The sequence below is a fragment of the Dromaius novaehollandiae genome, chromosome 22 (assembly GCF_036370855.1).
Source record: "Dromaius novaehollandiae isolate bDroNov1 chromosome 22, bDroNov1.hap1, whole genome shotgun sequence".
Lineage (NCBI taxonomy): Eukaryota > Metazoa > Chordata > Aves > Casuariiformes > Dromaiidae > Dromaius > Dromaius novaehollandiae.
Genome location: NC_088119.1, coordinates 10,967,286 through 10,992,889, shown reverse-complemented (window position 1 = coordinate 10,992,889; position 25,604 = coordinate 10,967,286). Strand labels below are relative to the sequence as shown.

At 50.5% G+C, this 25,604-nt stretch overlaps 3 protein-coding genes and 1 long non-coding RNA gene across 7 annotated transcripts in view; 3 read left to right on the top strand and 1 right to left on the bottom strand.

Annotated features, from left to right (window-relative positions):
* ZNF385C (zinc finger protein 385C) overlaps positions 1 to 2,863 on the top strand; it is a 43,327-nt gene extending 40,464 nt beyond the window's left edge. For all 3 annotated transcript variants that reach the window (XM_064524769.1, XM_064524771.1, XM_064524770.1), the window contains exon 8: positions 141 to 2,863. In XM_064524769.1, coding sequence (XP_064380839.1) covers positions 141 to 362 — 222 coding nt within the window. In that variant the 3' untranslated portion in view covers positions 363 to 2,863. The remainder of the gene's footprint in view (positions 1 to 140) is intronic.
* NKIRAS2 (NFKB inhibitor interacting Ras like 2) lies at positions 2,798 to 6,311 on the bottom strand. Of its 2 annotated transcripts, none has more exons than XM_064524773.1 (4): positions 6,042 to 6,311; positions 5,243 to 5,379; positions 4,691 to 4,932; positions 2,798 to 4,047 (listed from the first exon to the last, which is right to left on the bottom strand). In XM_064524773.1, the coding sequence occupies exons 2-4, from the start codon at positions 5,334 to 5,336 to the stop codon at positions 3,808 to 3,810; spliced, it is 576 nt and encodes a 191-aa protein (XP_064380843.1). In that variant the 5' UTR covers positions 5,337 to 5,379; positions 6,042 to 6,311; the 3' UTR covers positions 2,798 to 3,807. The 2 variants fall into 2 exon arrangements, with proteins under 2 accessions (XP_064380843.1, XP_064380844.1); XM_064524774.1 differs by lacking the exon at positions 6,042 to 6,311 and adding an exon at positions 5,904 to 6,010.
* The window catches only part of DNAJC7 (DnaJ heat shock protein family (Hsp40) member C7), a 27,211-nt gene continuing 7,896 nt past the window's right edge, over positions 6,290 to 25,604 (top strand). The window contains exons 1-10 of the mRNA XM_064524768.1: positions 6,290 to 6,441; positions 17,586 to 17,674; positions 18,209 to 18,333; positions 18,422 to 18,535; positions 19,119 to 19,193; positions 20,777 to 20,895; positions 21,322 to 21,475; positions 22,188 to 22,352; positions 23,381 to 23,472; positions 24,676 to 24,749. Of these exons, the coding sequence (XP_064380838.1) occupies positions 6,359 to 6,441; positions 17,586 to 17,674; positions 18,209 to 18,333; positions 18,422 to 18,535; positions 19,119 to 19,193; positions 20,777 to 20,895; positions 21,322 to 21,475; positions 22,188 to 22,352; positions 23,381 to 23,472; positions 24,676 to 24,749 (1,090 nt within the window). The 5' untranslated portion in view covers positions 6,290 to 6,358. The remainder of the gene's footprint in view (positions 6,442 to 17,585; positions 17,675 to 18,208; positions 18,334 to 18,421; positions 18,536 to 19,118; positions 19,194 to 20,776; positions 20,896 to 21,321; positions 21,476 to 22,187; positions 22,353 to 23,380; positions 23,473 to 24,675; positions 24,750 to 25,604) is intronic.
* On the top strand, positions 7,122 to 15,797 carry LOC112992599 (uncharacterized). The gene is made up of 2 exons (XR_010392606.1): positions 7,122 to 9,235; positions 10,132 to 15,797. It is a non-coding gene; the product is annotated as an uncharacterized LOC112992599 (long non-coding RNA).

The following is a 25,604-nucleotide window of genomic DNA, read 5'->3' as shown; positions in this document are numbered from 1 at the left end:
CTGGGGCTGGGCGTGCAGGGATGCTGCCCGGCGTCGCGGGGGGCCGGCAGCCAACCTCAGCGGAGGGAAGCAGCGAAAAGCACCGCAGACGCTGCGGCTGGGCGGCTCACGCGTTGCCGCTTGCCCCCGCTCTGCCGCAGTCCAAGCTGGCTTTGCAGAAGCACCTCACCAAGACGCTGGCGACCCGCTTCCTCCCGAGCCCGCTCGCCGCCGCCGCCGTGTGCGCCATGCCCGGGCCCCTGGCCCTGCGGCCGGCCGCCGCCACCCTCTTCCAAGCCCCCCTGCTCGGACCAGCCCTCTTCCGGACGCCGCCGGCCCATGTCCGCGCCACGCCGGGCCCCATCGTCTTCGCGCCCTACTAGCGCTGCCGGCCGCTCCGGACCCGGCCGCGGCGACGCTCCGGCCGCCGGGAAACTGTAGTCGTAGGCGTCCACCCGGCTTCTCCCTGCTTCGAGCGGGCTCCGGCTGGAGCGAGCGGTGCCGTGGTGGGCAGAGCATCCCGCCCGGCTCTCCGGGACCCCGCTGCGGCTGCCGCCGTTTCCCGCTCGCCTCCTCCCGGGCGCCGGGCTGGAAGGAGAGGAGCCGGCCGTCCCCGGGGATCCCTGCGGCCGGCCGCCCCCGGAGCTGCGAGCGGAGCCTCCGTCCGGCCCTGCGGGGGGGAAACGTCCCCAGCACAAGAAGAAACCGGCGTTTCCCCGGCCGGTTTCACCAGCACGGCCGCGCCACCCCCTCGCCAGAGCCATCGGCAGAGCCGGCCCCCGCGCCGCTGCCCTCCGAAAGCCCCGCGCCCCGGCGGCGCCAGCACGGTGGGGACCAGACGCCTGGTCCTCCTGCCAGCGGCGGGGACCCCCGCCCGCAGCCCCGTCCCACCGCCGCGTGCGGGGGTGACCCTGCCCCTACCTCCCGGTGACGCCGTGAGGCTCCGGACGTCCCTCGAGCGCTCACGGTCCCCCGCCGCGAGGTGCCATCGCTGCTGCCGAGCCGGCCGCCACGTGCGGTCGTCCCGTCCCCCCCGTCCCGTCCCGTCCCGTCGTCTTCACTGTGCTCAAGACCCAGCGACGGCCCGGGCTGGAAACGGCACCCGCGGCGCTGCGGGGTCCCGTCGCGCTGCTGTGAACAGGGACACGCAGGAAAGTCGCCACCCGAGTGGACCTCACGCTGGAGCGACGACCCGCCCCAATCTATGCAATCCCGTGGGAGCAGCTCGCCCGGGGGTCTGCCGGCTGCGGTTCCCCTCGGTGCTCGTGCCGTCCGTGCAGCCGGAGCGCTGCCTGGAGCAGAAAGGAGCTGAAACACTTGGATCCGTGCAGACGGTTCCCTCCAGAGCCGCTTCCCCTCCCCAGCCCGGGTGCTGGCTCGAAGACGCCCCGCTGCGTCCCCAGCCCGTACGCAATTCGCCTCGGGAAGAGGCTGGTGGGTCTGTGCCGCTGCGGTGGGCGAGCGCCCGCTCCCCGGGCTGCTCCGCGAGCAAGGCAGCATCTCGGGAGGGTTTTGCCCGGTGTGCGCTACCAATGCTCAGGACAGGATTGCGGCAACGCAACGGGAGGCGAACCGGGAGCTGCCGCCGGGTGACTCGCGTGGCCGAAGCCGTCTGCTTCCTCGGCGTCTGCGGGGAGCCCGGAGCCGCGGCGATGGTAGGTGATGCCGCGGCGATGGTAGGTGATGCCGCGCCGAGGGAGCCCAGGCCGCCCGGAGCCGCGCGCCTGCTGCTCGCGGGAGGGTCCCGCTTGGCCAAGCCATGGGCAGTGCTGACCTGCGCTGCTGCGCTCAGGTGCTGCCCTGCGCGAGGGAGCCCCTGGTACGGATTTACTGCTCAGGGCATCTCCCGGCCACCACGGAGGTGGAGGGAAGTGGGGTGGGGGCAGCAGGAGAGGGGGCGAGAGCTTGTGCGGAAGGAGGGGGGACTAGAGATAACCGAATGGTCGGGGGTGGTGGGAGACGTTCCCGAGGGACAGAAGGCTCCCAGCGGCGGTGGATGTGACCGGGATAGCGAGGTGGTCGCCGTGTCCCGGGGGAGTCTGCGCTGGCTGGGCCCCGCAGGCAGCGGGAGGGACGCAGCTCTGCCAGTGTCTTAAGGCCAAGCAGCCCGTGGGTCACCCCCGCTGCAGCCCTCGCGCTGCTCCTGGCAGCCTCTGCCCCACGCGTCTCGCCGTGCCCTTCTCCGCGCTGCCGCCCGGTCAGCCTGGCCCCCCCCCCCGAGGAGGGCGACTCGTCCCCTCCTGCACGCACGCGCCAGCCCCAGGAGCGCGGGGAGCCGGGGAGCGGGCAGCCGTGGCCATGCTCCAGCCTGCAGGAGCCGGCAGGCCCCGGGGGTTGTTCCCCTGCGTTTTGTTCTAAAAAGCCTTCGCTGGAGCCAGCGGTAGCTGCTCCCACCACCCCTCCGTCAGTGGAGTCCTACTACACTCCTACACTTGGCACTTTAACCCCGTGAAAGCCATTCCTTCTAATAACAATAATACTGCAACGAGCTGCGTAAGAGCAGCCCCTCTGCTGCCGCCCCGCCGCCGCCAGCGAGCCCCTCCCTGCTCCTGTGCTATCCAAAGCATTGACTGCCTTTGACTTAGCGTCTGCTGTACTAGGTAGTAGGGCATAGTCCATAGCGCTCAATAACGTGTGCCCCTCTGTAAATAACCTCGGAGTGATGTGAACACAGTTTGAGTCCAAAAAAAGAAATAAATAAAGAACCCAGAAAAATGCCATAAACAGACTCTAGGGACTTGGCCAGTACCCCTCCTGTAATGTTCACTGTATATTTTTTGATGTACTATAACTGTTGGGAAAAAAAAAAAGGAAAATATTTTGATAATCAAATCTCATCGCTTTATTGTGTTACTCAGTAAATAAAAGGAACAAGTATAAACAAGCCAGGGCTTTCTCGTCATCTTTGCCTAGATCCAGACTAGCCAAAGGGAGCACGTGCGGGGAACGTTCCCCTTGTCCTGCGGTTCTGAGAGCCAGTGCTGGGACAGACATGGGGAGCGCTGCCACAGCCCTAAGCATCGGGGTGTTGTGGGCTAAGCCCAGGCCCAGCGTCTCCCAGGTTAGGACGGAGTTTGCGCTTAGCAAGAGCAGGGCGGCAGCGTGGTGGACGGCGGCGCTGTGAGACGCAGGGCCTGACCCTGCCCTCAGCCTCAGCACCTTGCGCCGCTCTGCACCACGCGCTCGCTGGGGCATGACGTGCATCTTGCGCACAACTTGACCAAGAACTGAACGTTTCTGCACGCACAGGAGCAGAGGACGCTGCTGGGAAGGGGTGACACACTGGACCGAAGCGGCAGCCCCGCAGAGCCAGCCAGGGTAGGGCAAGGGAGCGCTGCTCTGGCAGCGGCTGTGCTGGATGCGTGGCCAGCAGGGACCCTTCTCACGCGGTACCAGCACGATACACAACGGGGCAGCTCGCCAGCCAGGGAACGGTTCCTCTGGCCTGGCAGCACTCGGACGCGGAGCTGATTCCAACCTGGCGGTGAGCCCTACGCTGTGCCTCCCTTGAGCACATGCATCCCCCGGGTCTGCCAGCCTGCGCCCGAGAGCAGGAGACGAGGCCCGGGAGGAGAGGAGCGTCACTCGGTGAGTCCAGGCTTGTCTGCAGGACGTGGACAGTGAAAAGAGCAGGCCCTGTCCCTGCCCGGGCAGCTGGGTCACCTCTCTCATCCTCAAAGACTGTCCCCGGCCCTGGGACGCCCATTCCTCCTGCCACCATGCTTCCCGCCGGCTCCACCCCACCAAACAGGCTCAGCAGGAGGTGAATGCAGGGAAAAGGGGGAGGTGAGGGAGAGGAGGTGGCAATGGAGAAGGGAAGGACAAGGCTCAGCCATCCATGGAGCCGCTGCCCTTGTTCTTGCGACTCAGGGGAAAGGCAGACTTGCTTTGTGGCTGCGTCATCTTACTGGCCAGGTAGATGAAGGGCTCGATCAGCGTGCGCCGGTCCGCCACAGACACCTCCCACAGCTTCACCTTCTCGCCCTTGGCCCAGTGCTGGGCTGCGTCGTGGTCCACCCGGCGCTGCTCCTGCAGGTCACACTTGTTACCCAGTACCACAATGGTGACCTGTTCAAGAAAATGAAGGTGAGAAGAACCCCTGCAGGCAACAAACACAGTCAACCGGTACTGCCTGGCTCTGCCTTGACAATACCCTCAGTACCAGGCCCAGTTCTGCTGCTAAATTCCTCCTCTGCGCTAAGGCCTTTAAAACGACATGTTTCCACGTGCTCCCATCCAGCAGCTCCCCCTTCATGTTCAGACTGTGTGTCTCAGAGCAGCCCCAAAGTGGAAGGGCCTGTTGAGCACCTGCACGCTCAATGCCACAGTGGCCTATAGAAGGGCCCAGTGCGAAAGGGCAGGAAGAAGCGAGATCAATCAACAGCCCTGGAAACTGAAGGCCCCTTGTGAAATAACCAAAGCAGCAGACCGGTAAGCCCTGTCCCCTTAGCAAGAGCTGTGTGAACCTTCTTTCACACAGAGCCTTTCTGCTCGATGGCTGTGGAACAATCAGGGTGGCAGAGCAAATACTCTCCCCTGAAAGCATCCCAGAATGGTACCAGTTACAGGTGAGGGTCTTACGGAACAGGACCTTGTCACCATCCTGTGAAAGCCAGAGGCGAGGAGAGCGTCTCTGGGTGAGAAGTGGTGAACAAGGGGAGCAGATCCTGCACTGCAGCCCCAGTCCCTTGGGGAGACTGTGGTTGCTCACCTCTTTCTTGTCTTTGGACTTGTCAATCTCCTTCTTGAGGAGCTCCACCCGCTTGAAGGACTCCTTGCTGTCGGTGCTATAGACGAGCACGTAGCCGTCAGTGCAGGAGAAGCAATGCTTGGGGAGCTCCAGGCCATCCCGCAGGCCCCGCGTGTCGTAGAAGCGCACCTGCTCGCGCACCCCGCGGTCTGTCTCAATGGAGCCCACGTAAATGTCCTCCTGGGTCTCGATCATCTCGGAACCTGCAAGGGGGGTGGGCTGGGGTGACCCGGGGAAGCCGGCCGCGGCACTGTCCCTGCCGCAGCCTGGAGAGCCATCGTGCCGGGCGGCTTGAGGCAGGGCATCGCGAGTCATTCCTCCTCCCGACGCCTCTGTGTTTCGGTGGTTCTGGCCCAAGACCGCCAGGCCCTGCCCGCCCCCACGCAGACACAGCGCAGGGCTGTCTCACCCCCGCCTTCTCCAGCAGCCACAGGGGCTTTGTGAAGCAGCCGGGAAGGCAGGAAGGCCCCTCGCAGGCTTCCCCCGCCCCCGGCACCACCGCCCCACACGTACCCACGACGTGGTTCCCGTAGAGCAGCTGCTCCAGGATGGATGTCTTCCCGACGGAGGCCTGCCCGCACACCACCACCTTGCAGCTCTTCCCCATGCCGGCTCACGGCGCTCTGCGGAGGGCCAGGCCTGGAGGGATCCTGCCGAAACGCGCTGTCAGGGGGGCAGGAGCGGGCACACAGCCCTGTCGGGGGGGACACACAGCCCCCGTTGGGGAGATGGCAGGGGGCACACAGCCCCGTCGGGGGGGGGGGGGCAGAAGCGGGCACACAGCCCCGTCAGGGGGGCAGAAGCGGGCACACAGCCACATGGGGCGGTGGGGGGGGGGGACACAGCCCCATCGGGGGGGCAGGATCGGGCACACAGCCCCATCGGGCGGCTGGGGGGAGGAACACAGCCCCATCGGGGGGGCAGGATCGGGCGCACAGCCCCATCGGGGGGCAGGGGGGCACAGGATCGGGCACACAGCCCCATCGGGCGGTTGGGGGAGGAACACAGCCCCATCGGGGGGGCAGGATCGGGCGCACAGCCCCATCGGCCGTTGGGGGGGGGAACACACAGCCCCGTCGGGGGCGGGGGGGAGCAGGGGACACACAGCCCCGTACGCTGCGCGGTGCGGCCACGGCCGGGCCGAGGACGCGGGTTGACACCGGCGGCGCCTTACGGAGCGTTTCCCTCCCTCCACCAGAGAGGGCGGAGGACGCCGGGCCCGGGGCGGGGGCCACCCGCGCGCCCCAACCGGGGAGGGGGGGCAGAGCCCGCGGCAGGGCCGGGCCGGGCCGGGGGGACGGCGGGGCCTCACCTGCGCGGCGGCGGCGGCGGCGGCGGAAGGGGCGTGACGAGCCCGGCGCGGCCGCGGCGCCCCCTGGAGGCGGCAACTGCCCCGCGCCCCTGACCCCCACGAGGCGCCGCGCTGCCCCGGGCTGCCGCCGCCAGCCCGCCGCCGTGGCAGGAGGCCCCGGCCCCGGCCCCGCTCGGAGTCCCCCACGCCGGCGGCGGCGCCCTCTTAGCGGCCCGCGGCGGCCGCCGTCGTTGTCGGCGGAAGCCCCCGCCCCTTCCGGCCCCGCGCCGCCTCCCGCCCGCTCCCCCCCCCCCCCCCGCGCCCGGCCTGGCGGTAAGATGGCGGCGGCGGCCGAGTGTGATGTGATCATGGCGGCGCCCGAGGGGCCCGGCGCGCCGGAGAGCGAGGAGGAGGCGCGCAGGTAGCGCCGCTCCCGGCGCGGCGCGGGCGGGCCGCGGGCCGCTGTCCCTCCCGCCGGGGCGGCGCCCGGGCCGGGCTCTCGGGGCTGGGGGGTCGCCGGCCGGGGGGCGGCCGCGGGCCCGGTGGGGGGAGCCGGAGGCAGCTGCGTAGGGCCGGGGCCGGGCGCAGCCCCGCGGGGTCGGGGTGTGGGGTCGGGGGCAGCCCTGCAAGGGGGAGAGGGGTCTGGGGGAGCCTTGGGGCAGCCCCGCAGGGTTGGGGTCGGGGCAGGGGGCAGCCCCGCAGGGTTGGGGTGTGGGGCAGCCCCACAGCAGGGAGACTAGGGCATGGGGGAGTCTTGGGGCGGGGTAGGGGGGGCAGCCCCACAGGTTTAAGGTCTGGGGGAGCCTTGGGGCAGCCCTACAAGGTTTGGGTCTCGGGCAGCCCCACAGGTTTGGGGTAGGATATGGGGGGCTCTTGGGGCAGCCCTGCGGGGTTGGGGTAGGATATGGGGGGCTCTTGGGGCAGCCCCGGAGGGTTGGGGTCTGGGGCAGCCCCACAGGTTTGGAGCAGGTTATAGGGGAGCCTTGCGACAGCCCTGCAGAGTTAAGGTATCGTGTATGGGGCAGCCCTATAGGAGAGAAGATAAGGTATGGGAGATCCTTGCTGGGGGTGGGGGGCAGCCCTGTGGGGAGTAGGAAGGGGCCAGCTGTGCGCCCCGGTGGGGAGGGGGGTGGCAGAGCTCGGGCGCTGGGCACCTCGGGGTCCTTCGGTGGCTCTCCCTTCGCTGGTGGTCGCTGGGAGCCCGCCGGGGGCTGGACGGGGCCTGGGGGTCCCTGTGGCTCCTGGAGCGCTGCCGGTGCGGGGCCAGGGCCGCTGCCGGGGCCAGGCACGTCACCACGGGCCTGTCTGGGGCTCTGCAGTGGGCAGCACCCGCCGGCCGGGAGCAGGGTGGGATCCGGCGGGCGCTTGGGTGCTAAGGAGCTTATGGCATAAGGAGTATTAAGCAGCAGTGATGTTTCCCTGGGGAGGGGTTTGCCACAGGTTACTGCTCAGAGCAAATCATAAGGGCAAAGGGTGCAGCAGCACCTTTAGCCACGAATTTCTTGGCTCCGCGGAGGAGAGCTGGCTGCTCAGACCCAGGGCTCTGCAGAGATGCTTTGCAATCCAGCCTGGGGCCGTGATATAGCACATGTGGTGAAGGGCTGTGCTTCCTGCCAGATGATGTTTCGATTCAGGCTGCCTTGCCTGCACATCTCTTGCTAATCCTTATGGTTTCCATAGGGTATATACCAGGATTAGAATAAGGATTTTTCTCTGTCTGCATGTGTGGAGTAGAGCTGTCTTCAGTCAATCAGATTTTGAGTGTCCCTGAAATATAAATACTATTTTTACTGTCTGGAAACCATGCTGGCTAGTTTCTGAGGAAAGCTCTCTCCCATCGTGGAGAATTAGGAGGCAAGGATTAAACCGGTGGGGAAGGGGAAGTCTTCATAGCTTCAAACTCTCAGGTTTGAGTGTTCTTCACTTCTCCCATACTTGCTTTCTGAGCAGTGTGTTGTACTGAATTGCCTCGTCTGTGGCGGGCTATTATGATTGAAAATCTTTTAATAGCATTTGGAGCAAGTCTTACTCTGCCTTGCCTTTCTGTGGACAATGGGGAAAATGTCAGCGGCAGGTGTATATCGGGGTAGGGTCACGTTCTGAAGATGCCGATGTAGTTAAAAGAGCTTCTCCAAGTAACTGTTAAAGCTCCTGTAACTGGTTAATTTCTGAAGTGGTCTGGTATAACTTGCCCAGGGAATAGACAGTGATTTGGGGGCTGGGAATGGTGAGGATTCCCGCTTTTCTTCTAGCTACAGATTTTTATTTTCAAGAGCAAGTGATCTTGTTCCCATGTGCAGCTGAGTGTTGCAGGCTCTGCAGGGAATGAAATGGGGAAGTCCAGTGTCTAGGAAGCTCTGCTGGTTCTGCATCATTTAAAACTGGCATTTTGTTATCTCCTGGGGAACTGGGAAGGAGAGAACTATTTCTGTAAGAGGCAGGGCAACTGCTCCAGAGAATTATTCAGTTGATGGAAGTATAAGGAGAAAACAGAACTGAAAGTGGCCTCTGAGGAATGCATATTTTCAAAGTAGTATTGATGGCCTGGGGTGTTTTGTGCTGCTTACATACTGTTCAGGTTTGAAAGCTTAGGGAGCAGCACTGGAAACATGCTGACTTCCTGGTGATGTCATACTAAAGAATTAGTTAAATTAGATGCTTCTGAAGAAGCACTTGGATGTTGTGCGTGGACTACCAACAAATTGCATGGCCTGTAAAGTTGGGAAAGCCCTATTTGTGTGTAAATCATTTCTTCTCCCAGGCTATTCAAGTGGGGTGTTTGAAATGTTAAAAGAATCCAAATGTAAAATCATGCTAAAGGCACTGTCATCTTACTATAGTGACCTCTAACATTAGCCTTCCTTCCTCCTTCCCAAGTTTCATTGCAGAAGTGATGGGCACTGGAAATCAGTCATGAATAGGACAGTCCTCAGAGGAAAGGCTGAACAGGTGCAGACATAGAAGAATTCTGGGGCAGGATTTGGTCCTTGCCCTGCTCTGAGGGGAAGCCTCAACTATGAAGAACAGAGACAGCCTAGATGATCTTGGTTTTCTTGGTGTGATAAGGCCAGTACCAGAGTTCATGGTTATTAACTTCAGTCCCTCTATGCTTTTGTAGGTACTTTCACAGTGTTTTGTTTTTGTTGCTGGGGTATTCGCTTTTTTATCTCATTAGAAGAGAAGTGTTTGTGCCATCTGATGGAAACTTATTCCAGGTAGGAAGTGATTATTTTACTTGCAGTTATTCTCTTTTTGGTTGCTTAGAAAGCAAAGACTTTAAACGCCCATGCCTGCCAGCCAGCGCAGATTTTCTTGAGGTCAAGAACATCCTGTGCGTTAAACTTTTCTCCGCTTTGGCCCATCCTGGCCTAAGTAAATTGCTTAACTTCTGTGGCTCAGTTGGCCTAATGTAAATTAGGGTGATACTCACTGTCCTAGAGAGAGTAGCTGGAGACTTAATTAGCTGCCTAATGTTTGTAAAACATCTTGAGTCCTGTAAGGGCTCTGCAGGCATTGGGCATTAATGGGCATGCACAGGAATACACTTCAGAATTTGATGACATAATGCAATCTTTATGGTGAAACTGTGCTAGAATCTATAAAAAACAGCAAGAATAAATAAAAACTCTGTGAATCATTGCTGTAAGTCACTGTCAAGGGTTTCCATGTTCTGTGCTTCTGTTTGGGAATTACAAAATGACAAGATACTGATATTCTGCTTACAGACTAACCTCTGTCTAAATATATGACTCTGTTCACTGTGGCTTAGTAAGAAGGTAGAAATTAGCAAAAGTGCAAATCTGTATTTCAGAATGATTGTAGCTGCGATGCACTGGAACAGCTGTAAACATGCTGAATGGCTCTTTCGCAGGTTGCTTAAGGGACAGAAATGGAGCATGGTCACAGAATAATCATTGCCTGCTGCTGCATAAATTGTGGGGGTCCTTATGGGAAAGAGTTGCTGTAACTGCTTTAGTTTTATCTGCTGGATAGTGGTGACATTAGTGCCAGTTCCTATGCTGAGGAGCAGCTCATTGGCTGGGGTTGAGTTCTGGTGCAATCGGGGACCAGCCCACCTCCAAAAGCGTTTTTTTGTTTGTTTGTTTTTTAGGTTTCCAGCTTATGGGAACAGTTTTTCCTTGGCCCAGCTGGTCTGAGAGCTTTGGGTCGCTGGAGTTTTGCCAGGGATGATTTGCCTGTCATCTTCCTGGCAGTTCTAGGTTCTGTTTGTGCGTGTTTAAGACTGGATCTTTCTCCCCATTCTTCAGTGTTGGAGGATGTGCAAGCCTCTTAAAAAGAGGTATCTCAAATTGTTTGGAAAATGTCATTATGAGGTGATCTGTCCAAACTGTTGCTTTTACAGTGCTTTTGCTATAGAGTTCAGAAGAGTTGTGGGCTAGGTAGGAAGTTATAATTATGCCAGTGAAACAGTGAATGTGAAATTTGCCACCGGAGCAAATGGTGCAGTAGTCAAAAAGAATGTTTCAGACCTTACCTAACGGCAGGGTCACTGATGAGTTCAACAGACGGTGCCTGAAGGTTGTCAGGTGTAGATTATTAGCAAGAATCTTTCTGCTGCTTGTTTGCATAAAATGAGCTACATCTCAGTCAAGCTCCTCATGAATAAATGTCATTACTTGCCTACTTTTATAGAGAGTGGTGACAGAATTACGGGGGTTGAATTGGCTGCAAGAGCACTGTTTGCGGATAAGCTTCGTTGATGGGATAGTCTGAAGAAGGTTCCACTATTCCTGTTCTGCTTGTAAATGGGCACTTGAATTTCCCAGACTGTAAATCCAGCCTATTTTACTAATGTGAAATTACTTTATGATATTATGATAATAGACATTAACTCTCCTATACATTTGCAGAGTATTTGAATACTCTGAATTAGGCAGTCACTGTATATGGTATAAATAATGTTCAGTACTTATAACCTAAGCCTTTTGTCTTCAACATGAGGCATTCTTTTTTTTGGGTGAACCATGTTGTAGATGCAGTTGTCTTACCATGTAATTCCTGCACCTGGCCTTGGCTTCCTTGGTTTAGGTCTTTGTGATAAAAGCAGTCTCTGGCTGGTTCTAGACCCTTCTATGGATTTTTATGAATGCTATGATTTTACCCTGCCTGAAATGATTAAGTCATTACTATGAAGTAGGTTAATCCTGCTCTCTGCTAGCAAGGTGTATTACATAACTGTGTAATTAAACTTCAGAACTCATCTGGCTGTTTTCACTTGCAGCTGCAGGGAGTAGTATTGCTTGATTTCTTTGATCTCTGCTCTCTTCTTGTGGCATATTTTAGTTCTTGTGGCTTTTGGTCTTTCATATTTGAGTTTGTCCTCAGGTACTGGGAATGTTCTGGGGTGTGTGTATAGAGGATAGTTTGGATCTTTTGTGTACCTCCTCGATTAACTGTGAGTTATGTTGTTGTTGTTTGCCCTTGCAAGATGCTTGACATCCCAAGGCAGCCCTTAGTCTTATATTTCAGCTGGTGAATCTTTAGAATAGCCATACTGACTTGCACATGTTGACTCTGGATTTCCTCGTTTTGGGGCATGCTGTGAGTAAACATCTTCATTTCATTGGTATATTGCAGCTGGTGGTAAAACCACTCCTTGTTCAGTGGGGGGTGCTGATGCACAGAGAAATGCGTAGCATTGGTGTACTGTTCCGCTCTATATTCATTTTGGTCTGTACTGCAGTAGGGCCAGCATAATACTGTCTAGCTGTAGGAGAGGAAATCACAGTATCTATTATATATGGGTTTGTGTTTCATTTTCAGGGACCTGTTTTTGCAGCTGCACCCTTCCCCTGTGCCCTAGAGACAGAAAGCATAAACACTGCTGGTGGGATATATGTTCCCCTCGCTCTAAATCCTCAGTTATAGAGTGTAAATCCTAACCTGGAGGAAGGATCTCTGAAGTATTCAGGGAAGATCAATCTCTATGGCCTATTCAGTATTTGGCTTCTCTTCTGAGCCGTGAAAAAAAAGGAGGGGAGAGTATAGTATGTCCAGTGGCAAATATGACGGCTAATTTTAAGCTCTAGACATTGGCCTGCTGTAAACGGGACTGAGATCACCAAACTTATTTTACCCAAGCAGCTGAGTTACATCTGACAGCTGACATCTGGGTGAAATTTCAGCAAGAAAACTGCAGGGGAGAAAAAGCACCACATCCTATTAAAGAAAAAAATCTCTGCAAGAATTGCTTAGAAAGGACGGATGTGTCTCTCTTATCTGAGCAGCCCGAAGCAGATTGCTGGCTCGTCTAATGCACAGTCCCTGAGGCCTGACGAAAATGCTGGTACCCGTGTGCATAGAATACTAGTGTTGGAGCAGGGTCTGTGCCAGCCCACTTAGACCTAGGAGATGCTGCTTGCACAGTTCCCCAAAGTTTCTGAGGAGTTAGGAAAATCAGGTTCATTGCAAGGTAGGTCTTCATCTGTTTCATTATGAGCTGAGTAGGAGGGGTGGAAGCCGTGATCGGAGCTCAGACGGGGGCGGCATGTGGAAGGCTCTGATGAGGAGGCAGAAGTTCTCAGGCGAATGTGGGATTGTGTCACTGTTGCATGGCATGACTTTCTCAGAGCTGTTCTGTTCTGGGAACGAGCCTGGGCTGAGCTTTGCAGCGGGGCATGGTGGATAGAGGGAGCCTCGTGAGGGTTGTTCTCTCCCCAGGCAGACAGCGCGTGCCGTCCCCGACGAGAGGCAGGAGGGTGGCGATGGCACGCCGCGTTCTGAGAGACTGGGTATGAGAGGGGAGCACCAGGAACGAATGGCTTCGTCCTGTGTTGGTGACAGGTCTGCTAGGTGGCAGGAGCCAGAGAATTTAAATAAGGGGTCCTGACAGACATTATAAAAGGAAAAAAAAAAAATTGACTAGCTTGCAGGAAGAGAGTTATTCCAAACAGTTCCCTCCTTGTGAGCTGTCGATGCACATAAGTAATGAAAGACAGGCTTCTTACTGAGATTCTTGATGCAACTGTCTTCTCTATCCTCTGGATTCACTGTGGAGAGGCCCTAAAAAGACACTAGCCTCTCCTAACAAAGGAATCCATTCAGCTCGGATTGTATTTTTAGCAAAGCGTGATTCTTCTTCAGTTTCAAAAGTAGCAAGTGGGGAATGCAGCCTACATCAGTGCAAGATGCAGAATGATCTCATTCAGGCTGCAGCATCTGTTTGGTTTGAAACAATTACCAGTGATATCAGGAGATCTGCATTTTTTCTTATAATAGCCAGAGACCGTGGTAAACAAGAGCTGCTTTCTCTGCATGCTTTCTATGTCAGTGGAACACAACTGGGGAGAGATGCTTCTGTTCTGTTTCTGGGATCTCGGACTGCAAATCTTGCATTTCCAGCAACTGTTGTGCTTTGCAGGCAACTTTATTTTTCTTGCATGATCTTTTTTCATCATTCAGCTTTAAACCATGTGAACAATAGAAATATCTGTGTGTGTTTCTTTTCTATTAGTGCTTTTTGAGGCATTGCAACTTGTTGATATACCAGTCTGTAGCAAAATAAATGCTTAAAAGGAAATTGGACAAAAAAGGGTAGAAAACAGTAATTCTTGCGTTCACATCTCTAGTATCTCATAATATAGTTCTCGTGCTTTGTGAAAGCTGTTTTGCCATATAGATCTGTTTCTTCCATTTTCCCAACTCTTCCCAGCAGTTCGTTGGCAGAGAGGATGTTCTGGCACACAGCCCTCTAACTGCATCTATTAGACAGTGCTTCCCTATAACCTGACAGGTAAAATTGCTGAAAGACTTGTGAATCAGGGGCTGGTATGCTAAGCAGGTCACAGTGGTGGCTCGGAGAGAAGAGTTCTGCCATTAATACTGTTCATCCTTTTCTTTAGACTATGTAACAAAGAGCTTTTGAGTGAAGATACTTAAATACAATCAATGATTTTTCAATTTTCAGTTTATAATTATGGAAACGAGACTAAAGTTTCGGTTAAACTACTTAGTCCCTTGGTTGTGGAGGTGCAGACTTGTTAATTATTTTTTCACTATATTTTGAGTGTTTGAACTATAATAATCAAAAGAGGTTGTGTTTGGGTGCACGTTTAATCATACAAAGTATGTGTCCCACCCCTTGTGATGCAAATCCCTCCCAACAAACTGCTGAAACCAGTTACCTGAGTAATGAAATTAGACCATGTTGCTTTTGGTACCAGGCCAAGTCTGTTTTTCTCTTACCATAAAATGAGCGGCGTACATAGCTGTTTCTAGATCCTACGCCCCTTGTGAGGGGTGGGGAAGGAGGAGGTCCGGCCTTTTCCCAGCTTACCCAGGGAGTTCATGACTTGCTGGGCTCCGGGCCGGGCGCGGCGGGAATGCCCCGCTGAATTTTGAAGCCACGACAGGGCCCTTCTGAAGCTGTGGGATACCAGCCTGTTGCAGTCGCAGAAAGTCATGCACTTATTCATCTCTTTGCCACCCAGTTACTCATTCATCTTATTTCCAATAAATATGCCAGTATGGCTGTGTGTTATTTCCGTCATTTGACTTCAGTAGAGTTACAGCAGGGGTGCATCTGGTCTGTTGTCTGAATGTAATTGGTAGCAAAACTTAAAAATGAAAGCGAACAGCACATACTTTAGCCCTGACCCTGGAGGCACTTGGAGTGGTAGCACCCTGTGTCTATTGTTTTGCCAGCTGGCAAAACTGTGATGTTTCTGTGAAAACAACCCTGTGCATGAGGCGGTTGTGCGGGAATGGCCAATGGCAAGCCCGAATAAGGTTAAAAACATGTTAACTTGTTTCAACACAATTCCCTTTGTCCTTTCCCTAGTGGGTTTGCTGAACATTGCTCTCATTCACTCTGCTTGGTCCCTGCTCTCCACTCCTGCCTTCCGCGCTGCCTTTGCTGAAGCGAGCCCCTGTGAAGGCTCTGGGGCTGCGGCAGCCTTCCCCTTGGAGAGGGGGTTGTACTAGAGACTGCTGTTTGAGTTCGCCGTCTGCCTTGGTTTGGCAGCTTCTTAGTGCGTGCAGTTTCAAGTCGATAAATGCATTTCTCACATATGGTTTTACAAACCATGAATCAATCTGTTCTGGTGTTAAAAGGTATTTTTCAGCTTTGAGTCTTTGCCTAGAAGAATTACTAGGTGTAGGGACTAGTAAAATTAGGCCTGATTTCCAGGTACTACCAAGATATAAATGCTAAATGCTGATGACTTACAAAATCTGCTCTGCACCCTTAGGTTTCTGATTTGGCAGCTTACTAAAATGCAGGACTAATCCGTCTTCCTGTCAGTTTTATTTTACATACTCATAGAGGCCTCTTACACTGGCATAGAATAAAATCAAATGTCATCAGTGCATATCCTACAATGAGCACCCCTGCTTTTTAGATGCGTTGTAGCTACAGCCTTTAGTAAAGACAGTCAACTTGCATCCTGCTAAGTTTATCATGGTTGTCATTTTTGTCTTTGCTTCCTCTGAGTAAAACCTAATCCCAAAACTTCCCCAGAGCTGCACCTAATTTTTGAATTGAGAATTTTGTAAAGGTATCCAGAAATAGATTATGACATCAATTGCATTATACCTTCTGCAATTATTAGCCTAATCTTTTAAAGGTAATAATTATCTCTGCGTTAAGAGTACCTGACACACTCTGACTCAGGCCTTTGATTGGTACAGTAATGACTGAAATAAGGCTTCCCGGCTCTAACAGCAGTTGATCAGCTTGTGGTTGCTCTGCAGTTGGAGGGAAGTAGTTTTATCGAAGAAGTCCTGTGACTCTTCACTCTCTGTCCCTGCACTCTGATTTGTTGTGTTATTGTTTACTATGGGTTTTTCTGTAAATAGCTTTCCTTCCGCAAGTGGTACAAGGAAACTTGCACTTCTGTATCTTGCTGGACCCTTTTTCCAGGAAGATGCTGAAGCCCAGCGTTTCAGCACAGCCTGAAATGACCCATGTTTGAGCCTGTGAGTGCAACTCTGCTCTGGTAGGCGGGGATGTCACCCAGCTATTTTAGTTTCCTCGGCCTCTGCTTCATTGCTTCAGCAAAGGCTATATTCAGATCAGTTGGCTGTCACTGAAGAGGAATAAAATGACCTGTGATAAGTTTAACTGCACTTCTAGTGACAGTCATTTCCCATGTGCAATTGATCTCTATGGCTGGGCAGCTCTAGTACAAGATTGCTTGTTTTCAAAGGAAAGAGTAGCTGGGAATCATAGATATGCTGGCCAAGTCCCTGCTGGGACCGTTAAGTGTGGAGTTTTTGTGCCAGTCTTGATTGTTCTGGTGCTTAGAATTTGTCTTTGTCTGGGGCTGGAGTTCTGGTTATGCAAGTACTTTCAGAGAGTCGACAGACGGTGGCTGTTGCTCTGGCTACAGCAGCGAAGACCCAAAAGTACGATGCAAGTATTGAGTGAGGTACCTCAGAGCAGGGGGATGCCTCTTCTGAGCTGGCCTCGTTGTTTTCGTGTGTTAAATAGTTGAGGAGGGGAAAGGAATGTTCTGAATCAAGCTTCACAACACCATGATGTGAGATCACATATTAACAACTCCCAGAAAACAGCACGTGTTCTTCTTGTTGCTATCCAAGTATAGGTGGGGATTTTGTTCCCATTGGTACCACTTTGGAGCGACCTGTAGGATAGCAGAACAGTGTAGGTATGGTCAAGCTGCTGTGCTGTGGTCAGAGGGATGAAGGTGAATGCTGCTTTTTTTAATGACGGGGCCCGATTCTGCCTGGTGAATGGTGAAATTGTTGTGGACAAAGCTTTTCTTAAAGTATAGAGTGCAAAGACTTAACCATGACTGTAGAATAGTGCCAATAAAAGTTCCCTCTTGGGCTGCTTGTATAAAATGGTGAAGGTGGATGGAAGAAGATAGAGAAGGGTTCCATTTTCTTGAGGGGAAAGTTTGCTTCCAAGAGTTTAAGGGATGCTGTTTTAAACCATATGTTGTATGTTTTAAAATCTCCTAAACTGTCTCTGCAAATGCTTGCTCTTGAGTGTGAGGACTATTTCTGGACCTGTTGCCAAGGCAGTGCCAAGCTTCTGCTTGAGGCTTGCACCCTTATTTCTCTTCAACTTAGCTGTCTTTTGAACGTAGAAATTGTTCCTGGCCCCATTGCTTACGTAGGTGAGACTACTTCTGAAAGATAGACAGCACTTTCTTTCTCGACTTCAATGACTGCTGAGGTTTTGCAGCACTTTGGAGGATTAGGGTGATTTGATTAACCAGGTATAACTTTGAGTTTTGCTCAACTCTGTAAGCAAGTAATCTGATGTTGAAGGAAGGCTACAAAAAGGTGGGTTTAGTTCGCTATGGTATTCATGTAGTATTCAGCTAAGTCATATCCTGTGAGTAACTCCCGGTTCATGGCCGTAGTAAGGTGCTAGAGTATCTGAAAGCCAGCAGGACATGAGATGTTCTTTTCTCATGAATAATGTGTATGGAGGGAATCTTGCGTCAACCAGCTACATCTGTTCTGAAGCACTAAAGAGTTACACTAAGATAGCTTGGGGATTAGATGCTTGATTGTGGTCCGTGCATGTTCTTATGATCTGCTCCTCTTAACATGTAGTGTTTCACTCCCTTTCAGAGAAGCAGAGTCTTTCAAGGAACAAGGAAATGCATACTATGCCAAGAAGGATTACAATGAAGCATACAACTATTACACAAAAGCCATAGGTGAGAACAGTTGGTGGTACTATTAATCTTGATGAATACCATGTCTAAAAATCAAAGCTAGTTATCAATTTAAAATACATCAGCAGGGTTTCTAACACATGCTGGGTGAAAACTCTTTTTGCCTATTTAATTCCTTGTAAAATTTCACCAGATTGATAATGAAAGCTAGTGCTGAGGTAGGCAATTTCAGCAGTTTTTCTGTGCCTGCTCTAACCAGAATATTATTAACATTAAACCAATCCAGCATTTCCCTCTAATGCAGGGTCAACAATGCTGCCAGGCTGAACACCACAAAATACTGTTCTGTATGAATTCCTGTGTACAGCGTGAGAAGCAATAGGCTTATGGTTTGCTTTTCTAAGCTATTCTAAACAACTGCTTCACCATCATGCATCAGCTTAAGCCACTCAGGTGATATGTTATAATTTCAGAGCGAGTATGATCTTGATTCCAACAGTGGCTTTTTTTAATGTTCTGCGAGTTGTAGAGCTGCCTGCATTACACTAACAGTGAGTGCTCTTACGTTTTCCCTAGATACCTGTCCTAACAATGCCAGTTATTATGGTAACAGAGCTGCCACCCTAATGATGTTGGGGAGGTTCCGAGAAGCCCTGGGGGATGCTCAGCAGTCCGTCAGGCTGGATGATAGCTTTGTAAGGGTATGTGGAGAACTTCCTATTTCTTATGTCTGAATGCTTGTTTCCATCTATTGCCATTTTTGCAATTGCCTTTTAACTGTCTTTTCAGGGCCATCTACGGGAAGGGAAGTGCCATCTTTCCCTAGGGAATGCCATGGCTGCCAGCCGCTGCTTTCAACGAGTCTTAGAACTGGATCATAAGAATACTCAGGCACAGCAAGAGGTAAGAAGCTTTCAAAATCTAAATATTCCCAGTAGATGGGACTGCCCAAAGAAATGGATTGAACTGGTAAGCCTTTCACTTATAATTTGCAAGGTGGAATCACGTTCAAGTTTAGTAGTGACTGTTCGCATGCCGTGGTGTAGTAGAAAAAATGACATGGTGTGTCTGTATCTGGTTTTTAGTAAACTGTCAGGTTCAGGTTCAGTAGTTAGTTCTTTGTGTGACTGTCTCTTCTTAGCAGAACAGCATGGAGACTAAGCTGGTCTTTCACCCAGCACTCCAGAAGAAGAGTGGGGAACAGTGGTAAGGGAGCATGGAAACGGGTGATGCAGCATGTAGAAGGCTGCTGCCTCTGCTGTATTTGGTTTCTCTCGCTCGCAGGCATATGTTTTCCTGAGCTACCCACTGGGTCACTTGATTTCAAACTGAGTTTAGTCCCACAAAAAGCGTTAATGTAATCTGTATTATTGTTCCATGCCTGGCAGTAGTTTTTGCTTTGACACTTGGCAACTTAAATGCTACTTGGTGGTGTTGTAAATCAGTGGCTGTCCTGCAATTTTTATTGTGTTTTCGTGTCTTCCAGCTGAAGAATGCCAGTACTGTTCTTGAGTATGAAAAAATAGCTGAAGTGGATTTTGAGAAACGAGATTTCAGGAAGGTAAATCTTACTTGATCGTTTTTGTGGCATTGCAAACTGGCATATTTTATCTGGCCAGTTCAGCCAGATGCAGATCTCATCCCCCTGCCTAGCATTAGCTGGGCCCTCATGGGAGGTGCTGTGCAACATACTTTTGCTGTTGAAACAGGGTTGTCTTGTGAACTGTTAAGCTGTAAATTCACAAACTGTGAAATTGGCAGAGCTTGTGTTCTCCTAGCACTGAACAAATGCAGAGTGAAAAGAGGGTGACTGGCTCAAGTCAAATCTCCTCTTACTGTTTGCTTTGCAGGATGAGTGGAACTATGAATAAGGTATTTGATAGATTGTGTCAGCAGCAGCATTTGATCATGCTTTGCTCCTAAAACGCATACCCAAGATTCTTCTTTCTCAACTTTCTCTCTCTTTTAAAATTCATATAGTGAGGGTCACTGAAGGAGGATTGCAGATCTACTTGGGACAAACTCCATTACTGTTTCTAAATCTTTCTTCCCAAGGGCTGTGACAGGATGCAGCTGGTATTGACCTGATGTAACAAGAAATGACAGCATGAAATCTGAAAGGCACCAAACACTTCTCATGCAACTGTTTCTCTTCAGTGGATGCATATATGGCCCAAGTTTGGCCCAGAAAGGGGATTGTCCATCACATCATGAGCTCAGTATTTTGCTGTCTTCTAGGTTAAGACCAAAATTTTGAAAGGGTAAATCCCAGCTTTGCCTCATCTGGTTATAAAGAGCAGCTGGGATGTATGGTCAGTCTGGATTGTGTGTGTAGCAATTGCCCTGCCTGTGGTGCATGATCTGGGCTTTTGCACCTGTCCTTTCACTTCTCCGATCTCACTTCACTGGGGAGTCTTGCATGAAACGTGATCTTTGTTTCTGGAGAGCTGCTCCTGCTCCTTCCTCACCCAGCAGCGTGGGCTCCTCGGGCTGTAGCACAGTGCTTCCCACAGAGCAATCGTGATGTCAGGGGCTGGAGAGGCAGATGAACCTTGGTGGAACAATGACCCCGTTCTCATGCAGATGTCCCCACCAGAGAATCGGAGATGGAAAAGACCTATTAGATCACCCTGCCCGTAGCAGTCAGACCAGTGTAAGATCAGCCCCTGCACAGTGTGTGTGTGTATATATGTTTTTTTTGTGCTTTGTCCAGTCCAAACTGTATCGATGTATTGAATTTCTCTCTTTCTCACATGTCTTGATAATGCAGGAATTGTCTTCCTTGACTTTTTCTTTAGGGCCTACAGTTTCAGAAGGGTTAAAGGGATGGGCCTTCTATAGGTGTCCCTTGAGTCTTCTGTGTGATTCCAAACTATGTGTAGTACTTTTTTGATACCCAAATAGCAGGTGCTGCAGACCTTTGCAAAGAAAGCCCTTCCAAAAAAAAAAAAAACCTGCACATGAGAAAATACTCTGATGGAATGAGTGTTTCCAGCTGCAGAGGAAGCAGGTGTCTGCATGTTTATCTTCCTGTTCAAAGACATATATGAATTCTCAAGTGTGGTAATGGTAGTCTTTTAAGCTAAGCTAAGCTTTTGGCTGTTTGCTTTGTTCACGTTGGTGGGGTTTTTTTCTTCACATCAGGTTGTTTTCTGCATGGATCGTGCTTTGGAGTTTGCTCCTGCTTGTCACCGGTTCAAAATCCTCAAGGCTGAATGTTTAGCATTATTGGGTCGCTACCCAGAAGCACAGTCCGTAGCAAGGTGAGCGTCTTTAAGGTCCAGAATTTGAGTAATAAGTGGTGTAGAGTCCTGTATAATTTCCACCACCCCCTAGCCAAAAAGAGACTTGCTTAGCTTAGTTTGAAAGTCCCAGGGTGAGGGGATATAAAATGGAAATAGTCCTTAATGCAAATTGTGGTGAGAAAAAGAGTGCATGGGTTTATCCCCCTTCAATTTAATCTCACTAGGAAACTATACTTAGGCTCGGTTAATCACCATCAGTCCTGCTTGAGCAATTGCCTATAGTTTTTGCATGTCTGTACCACAGACTTGATGGAATAACTAAATAGCTCAGCAGAAGAAGAGTGCTTTTGGAGCTCAGGAGGAAACTGGAATAGGGAAACATCTTGGGGCGGGGGGGGAGCAAAGAGGGTGTGTGTTTGTTTAATATGTGTATGTCCATTGCAGTGACATACTACGAATGGACTCAACAAATGCAGACGCTCTGTATGTCCGTGGTCTCTGCCTTTATTATGAGGACTGTATTGAGAAGGCAGTGCAGTTCTTTATCCAGGCACTCAGAATGGCCCCTGATCATGAGAAGGCGTGTCTTGCCTGCCGTGTAAGTTGTGGATGCTGGGGTTGGGACTGCAAAACTATCAGGAGTCTTTTACTAGACCCATAACTGAGTTTCCCTGAAACAATCCCCTCTCTGTCCCTCAAGATCATCATTCCCCAGATTTACAGTAGCAAGTAGTGTGTCAGGCTTTTCCCAAAGACAGCCTACTGCTTCTTTAGGTATAACTGAGTTGCTGGAAGTTCTTTCTTCCATTCTTTGTTCCTTGATCAGATATAGTTAAAGAACTTTTGACTTTCAGACTGTCAGTGCATACAGTTTAACTTGGATTTAAGCAATTTGTGCCTTTCAGGTTGCTCCCTCCCTCCTTTCTACTCCATTGTAGTTCTCTGACCAAGGTTTTTCATCTGTTTAGTTGTATAAGCTCTAAAAAAACGAGGTTCCTTTCCTGTCTTTTTTTAAATACATAGGTTTACTTCACTGTTATGTTCTCTTCTTAAACATTAAGCAACCTTTATTCCTGTGGAGAATGCCTGTAATTGATATTGGCTGTTCCTTAGCCTTCCTCTTTGGGGGAAGGCAAGATGCTTACATCTTGTTTCAGCTGCTGTAGCAAGGCTGCAGCTTCTGTAGCCTGTAATGGTGTCTGAAACCAAGTTAGAACAGTTATGTTCAAGGAGCATAGCCCAGCGAAATAAGGTGCTGGGCACTCCCTGAAAACTGAGTTAATGTCTTACCAGGGTGTTTTTACTTTCAGAATGCCAAAGCACTTAAAGCAAAGAAAGAAGACGGGAATAAAGCATTCAAAGAAGGAAACTACAAACTAGCCTATGAACTGTACACAGAGGCACTAGGAATAGATCCAAATAACATAAAAACAAATGCCAAACTCTACTGTAATCGAGGGACAGTTAATTCAAAGGTAAGAAATGGTCACCTGGCAGGTGGTCTTTCATCTTGGGGCATATTCCTCACCACATAGCTTTTAGATTGCAGATCCTTATTCTGGAAAGCATAAGCTTCCCTGTCTGGAGCAGCTGGATCATTCTAGTGCTATAGGCAATGCTTCAGTTCTTTGTACTTGCACAATGTTTGGAACTGCTCCAAACAGCCAAAGGCTGAACTCCTGAAGAAACAAAACTCAAGTACTCTGGTTGCACAAAGTGGGAGGGAGAAGAGGAATGTAGTTCCACCCTATCTTAATCAGCTATTAGGCATCCTTTCTCGTTTCCTTTCTGGTGAGATTTCGTGAGTGGGGTTTTTTTGTTTTGGTTTTGGTTGTTTTTGGTAGGTCATCCGTCTTGCCTTGATCTAAAATAATCTGACCTAATTGTAAAACCCTGGGTACCTTTGCCAGTGCAGGACCAACATGCAACAGCAAACCTATCTGGAGAAACAATTAGTCATGTGACATTGCTTAATTTCCATCATGCATTTCCTCTAGACATGTTTCCTCCTAAACTATCTGTGTGTTGATGCCTATTCTAGAAGTGGGGCTTTTTGACATCCTCACTTGGTCAGGAGGCAGAGGCTGTCCTCAAAACCTAGGAAGTGGGGTGAGCCAGAGGCAGCACTAATGGATATTGTTAGTGTCTTTGTGTCTGAAAAGAGACAATACTCTTTTAATTATTTATTTTTTCTCTTAAATATTTCTAAATTTATTATCCTGTCTTGGGAATTAGTTTGGACCCAGAGTAACTTGTTCTTCAGCTTATTCTCAGGAAGCCCCTTGTTTCCAAGTGCATTTCTTAAAGGAAGCAGCAGGTAGTTCTATAAAGAACTTACTGCTTCACTCGCTTAGTTTCTAGTTCCTCTGTAGGGAATAAAAGCTCTGTGTTTTGAGGGGATTGGGAAAAAATTCCAGGACTTTCATTTGCCTAAAAGCATAATGTTATTTATCAGAACTTATTCTCTGATTGGGATTTACTTAACTAGTGTCTGTCATTGTAGCTTAGGAAACTTGAAGAAGCAATAGATGACTGCACGAATGCAGTAAAACTGGATGAGACATATATCAAAGCATACTTGAGGAGAGCACAGTGGTAAGTAGACCTTTATCATGGACATGCTGAGCAGGTCTGTGGGTAGGAACCTCATGCCCACAGCACTGTGTGGCAGGGATAACAATTTGAAGCTTAACTGAAGTAAAAGGCTCTGTCTTAAGAGGCCCTGAATTTGCTCCCCTTTCTTGTGCTGCCAAGGAGATGGGGAGAGACTGCATAGTTTGTCCTGCCTTCATGGATCTGGGACTGTGTGTTTTCTGTTGTATTTAGGCAAAGTTTGTCTTTTAAGGCTTCACTTGCTATTTTTATAAACTAATATAGGACATTGTTCTGTCTCAGAGCTCTTCTCTGCTAAGCTTTTTTGGAGAGGTTGCTGGGAGTAAGAGATCTTACCTGGACAGAGCTGTTCACACCTCTGACGGAGCATATCTTGAAACAGACTGCCATGTTTCCCGTAAACGGGAAATTAGCTGAGACTGTACATATATCAGCCATAGGTAATATTGCAGTATAACACAGTGAGGCTGGGCAAGTTGTAGGTGGAATATTTGGGTCTGTATGTCTCCCTTGTAACTTGGCACCAACCAAGGAAGTAGTCAAAGTTCTGTTCTGACTGCAACTTTATTTGCTACTTCCCTCAGTACTGGTTATTCCCTGGTTTGTGGCAAAGCTGTCTGCCCTATAGATGAACCAAAACCATTATTGTGGCCTTCCTGTTGTGTGCTCATCTTAGCTTTTAATGTTCAATGTTCTTCTTGAGCTCCATCTCAGTAATTGTTAAATTACAGTAATTAGTTAATATCACATGATTTAGGTTGAAATGCCAATAGAAGGTACACTTCCCTCTCCGAAATGTGAGGATTGTCGCTTCTAACTGGGATTGCTGGTGTATAACTCTGTACCAGCTTCCTTAAATTCTTGCTGGCTAGTGTTAGTTCCTGCGACTGGATAAAATAATTACCAGACTGTCAAAGTAGAAATTGTGCTGCCAAATGAGATTGCAGTCTGAGCTTGGAGCCCAAAGTACAGGATCCTGTGCCAGGTTTTCCCCACAGATTGCAGGTGCCTGGGCTTCTGGTCAGTCTCGCTGTGACCCATTGTGGGTTCTTATAACAATTGCTCTTTCTGCAGTCCAGTGCACATGTTTTCCTTAAGTCATATCTGTCCAGAAAGCTTGTACTTAAATCCCCTTTTGTTATTTCCTGAGAAGTATACCTCGGTAACCACTGTTTCTTTGCACAGTTATATGGACACAGAACAGTATGAAGATGCTGTAAGAGACTATGAAAAAGTTTATCAGACAGAAAAAACAAAAGGTAAGCATATTAGCATTCTCTTTCTGTGCACATAAGCTTCCACTGATCAAAGACACAAATGTTTGTCTCCCCCCCCCCCCCCCCCCCTTATGAGATAGGTACACTGGTGAGCACTCAATTGTCTGATATGCTCTGAGTTGTTGCCCCTCACTCCAGCAGGACAATATTGGAAAAATCCTCAGAAGCCCTCTGAAATGCCTGTCTCGGAATCTGGTGTTAGTTTCTGTCCCAGTGCTGAATGCTAAGAAGAGAATTTACTTCTAGCTGAAGCGTTAGACTGCTATTCAGAATATCGGGGTCTAGTTCTTGTTCTACCCCTGGCTCGTTGGGTGACACTGGGCAAGTTACTGAATCACTCTGTGCCTCTTGGTTTTAAGATCTTTAAACATTCGTGGTAATTGTGGCTGCTGAAAGAGAAGAAAATATTTCAAATATGCACTCAATGCACAAGGGAGTAGAAACAGTGCAGCACTGCAAAACAAACTTGACATTGAATTGATGCTGTCTGAAATTCCCAAGAGGAGCTAGAGGCCGATGCCCTCAATGCCTTTAGTTAAACTCCTCTGGGTTCCTTTGAATATGCTGTGTTTTAATTGCCTCTCTTGCTTTTTTTAGTACCTGAAATGAGTTGGGCAGAGCAGTCTTAGTCCTTATGGTTCAACGTCTAACAAAAATTGCTTTAATAGCACTAAGATGTATACCTGTGTTTGGAACCAGCCTTAAAGGAGCAGTTAGGCTTTAATTAGCTATCTGACTAAATGAAGTGGGTTATTTACTTGTGACATTTGAATACTTCATCCCAGGTTGCCTCAACATGTTAGTCTGTCAGCCTCTTTTAGAGCAGGATACTCTGCC

Excerpts from the sequence above, each read along its gene's own strand:
- NKIRAS2 (XM_064524773.1), bottom strand. The coding sequence starts at position 5,336 with ATGGGGAAGAGCTGCAAGGTGGTGGTGTGCGGGCAGGCCTCCGTCGGG. Across the intron at positions 4,933-5,242 it reads CTACGGGAACCACGTCGTGG|GTTCCGAGATGATCGAGACC; the intron begins GTACGTGTGGGG and ends CCCCCCTTGCAG. Across the intron at positions 4,048-4,690 it reads AGTCCAAAGACAAGAAAGAG|GTCACCATTGTGGTACTGGG; the intron begins GTGAGCAACCAC and ends TTTCTTGAACAG.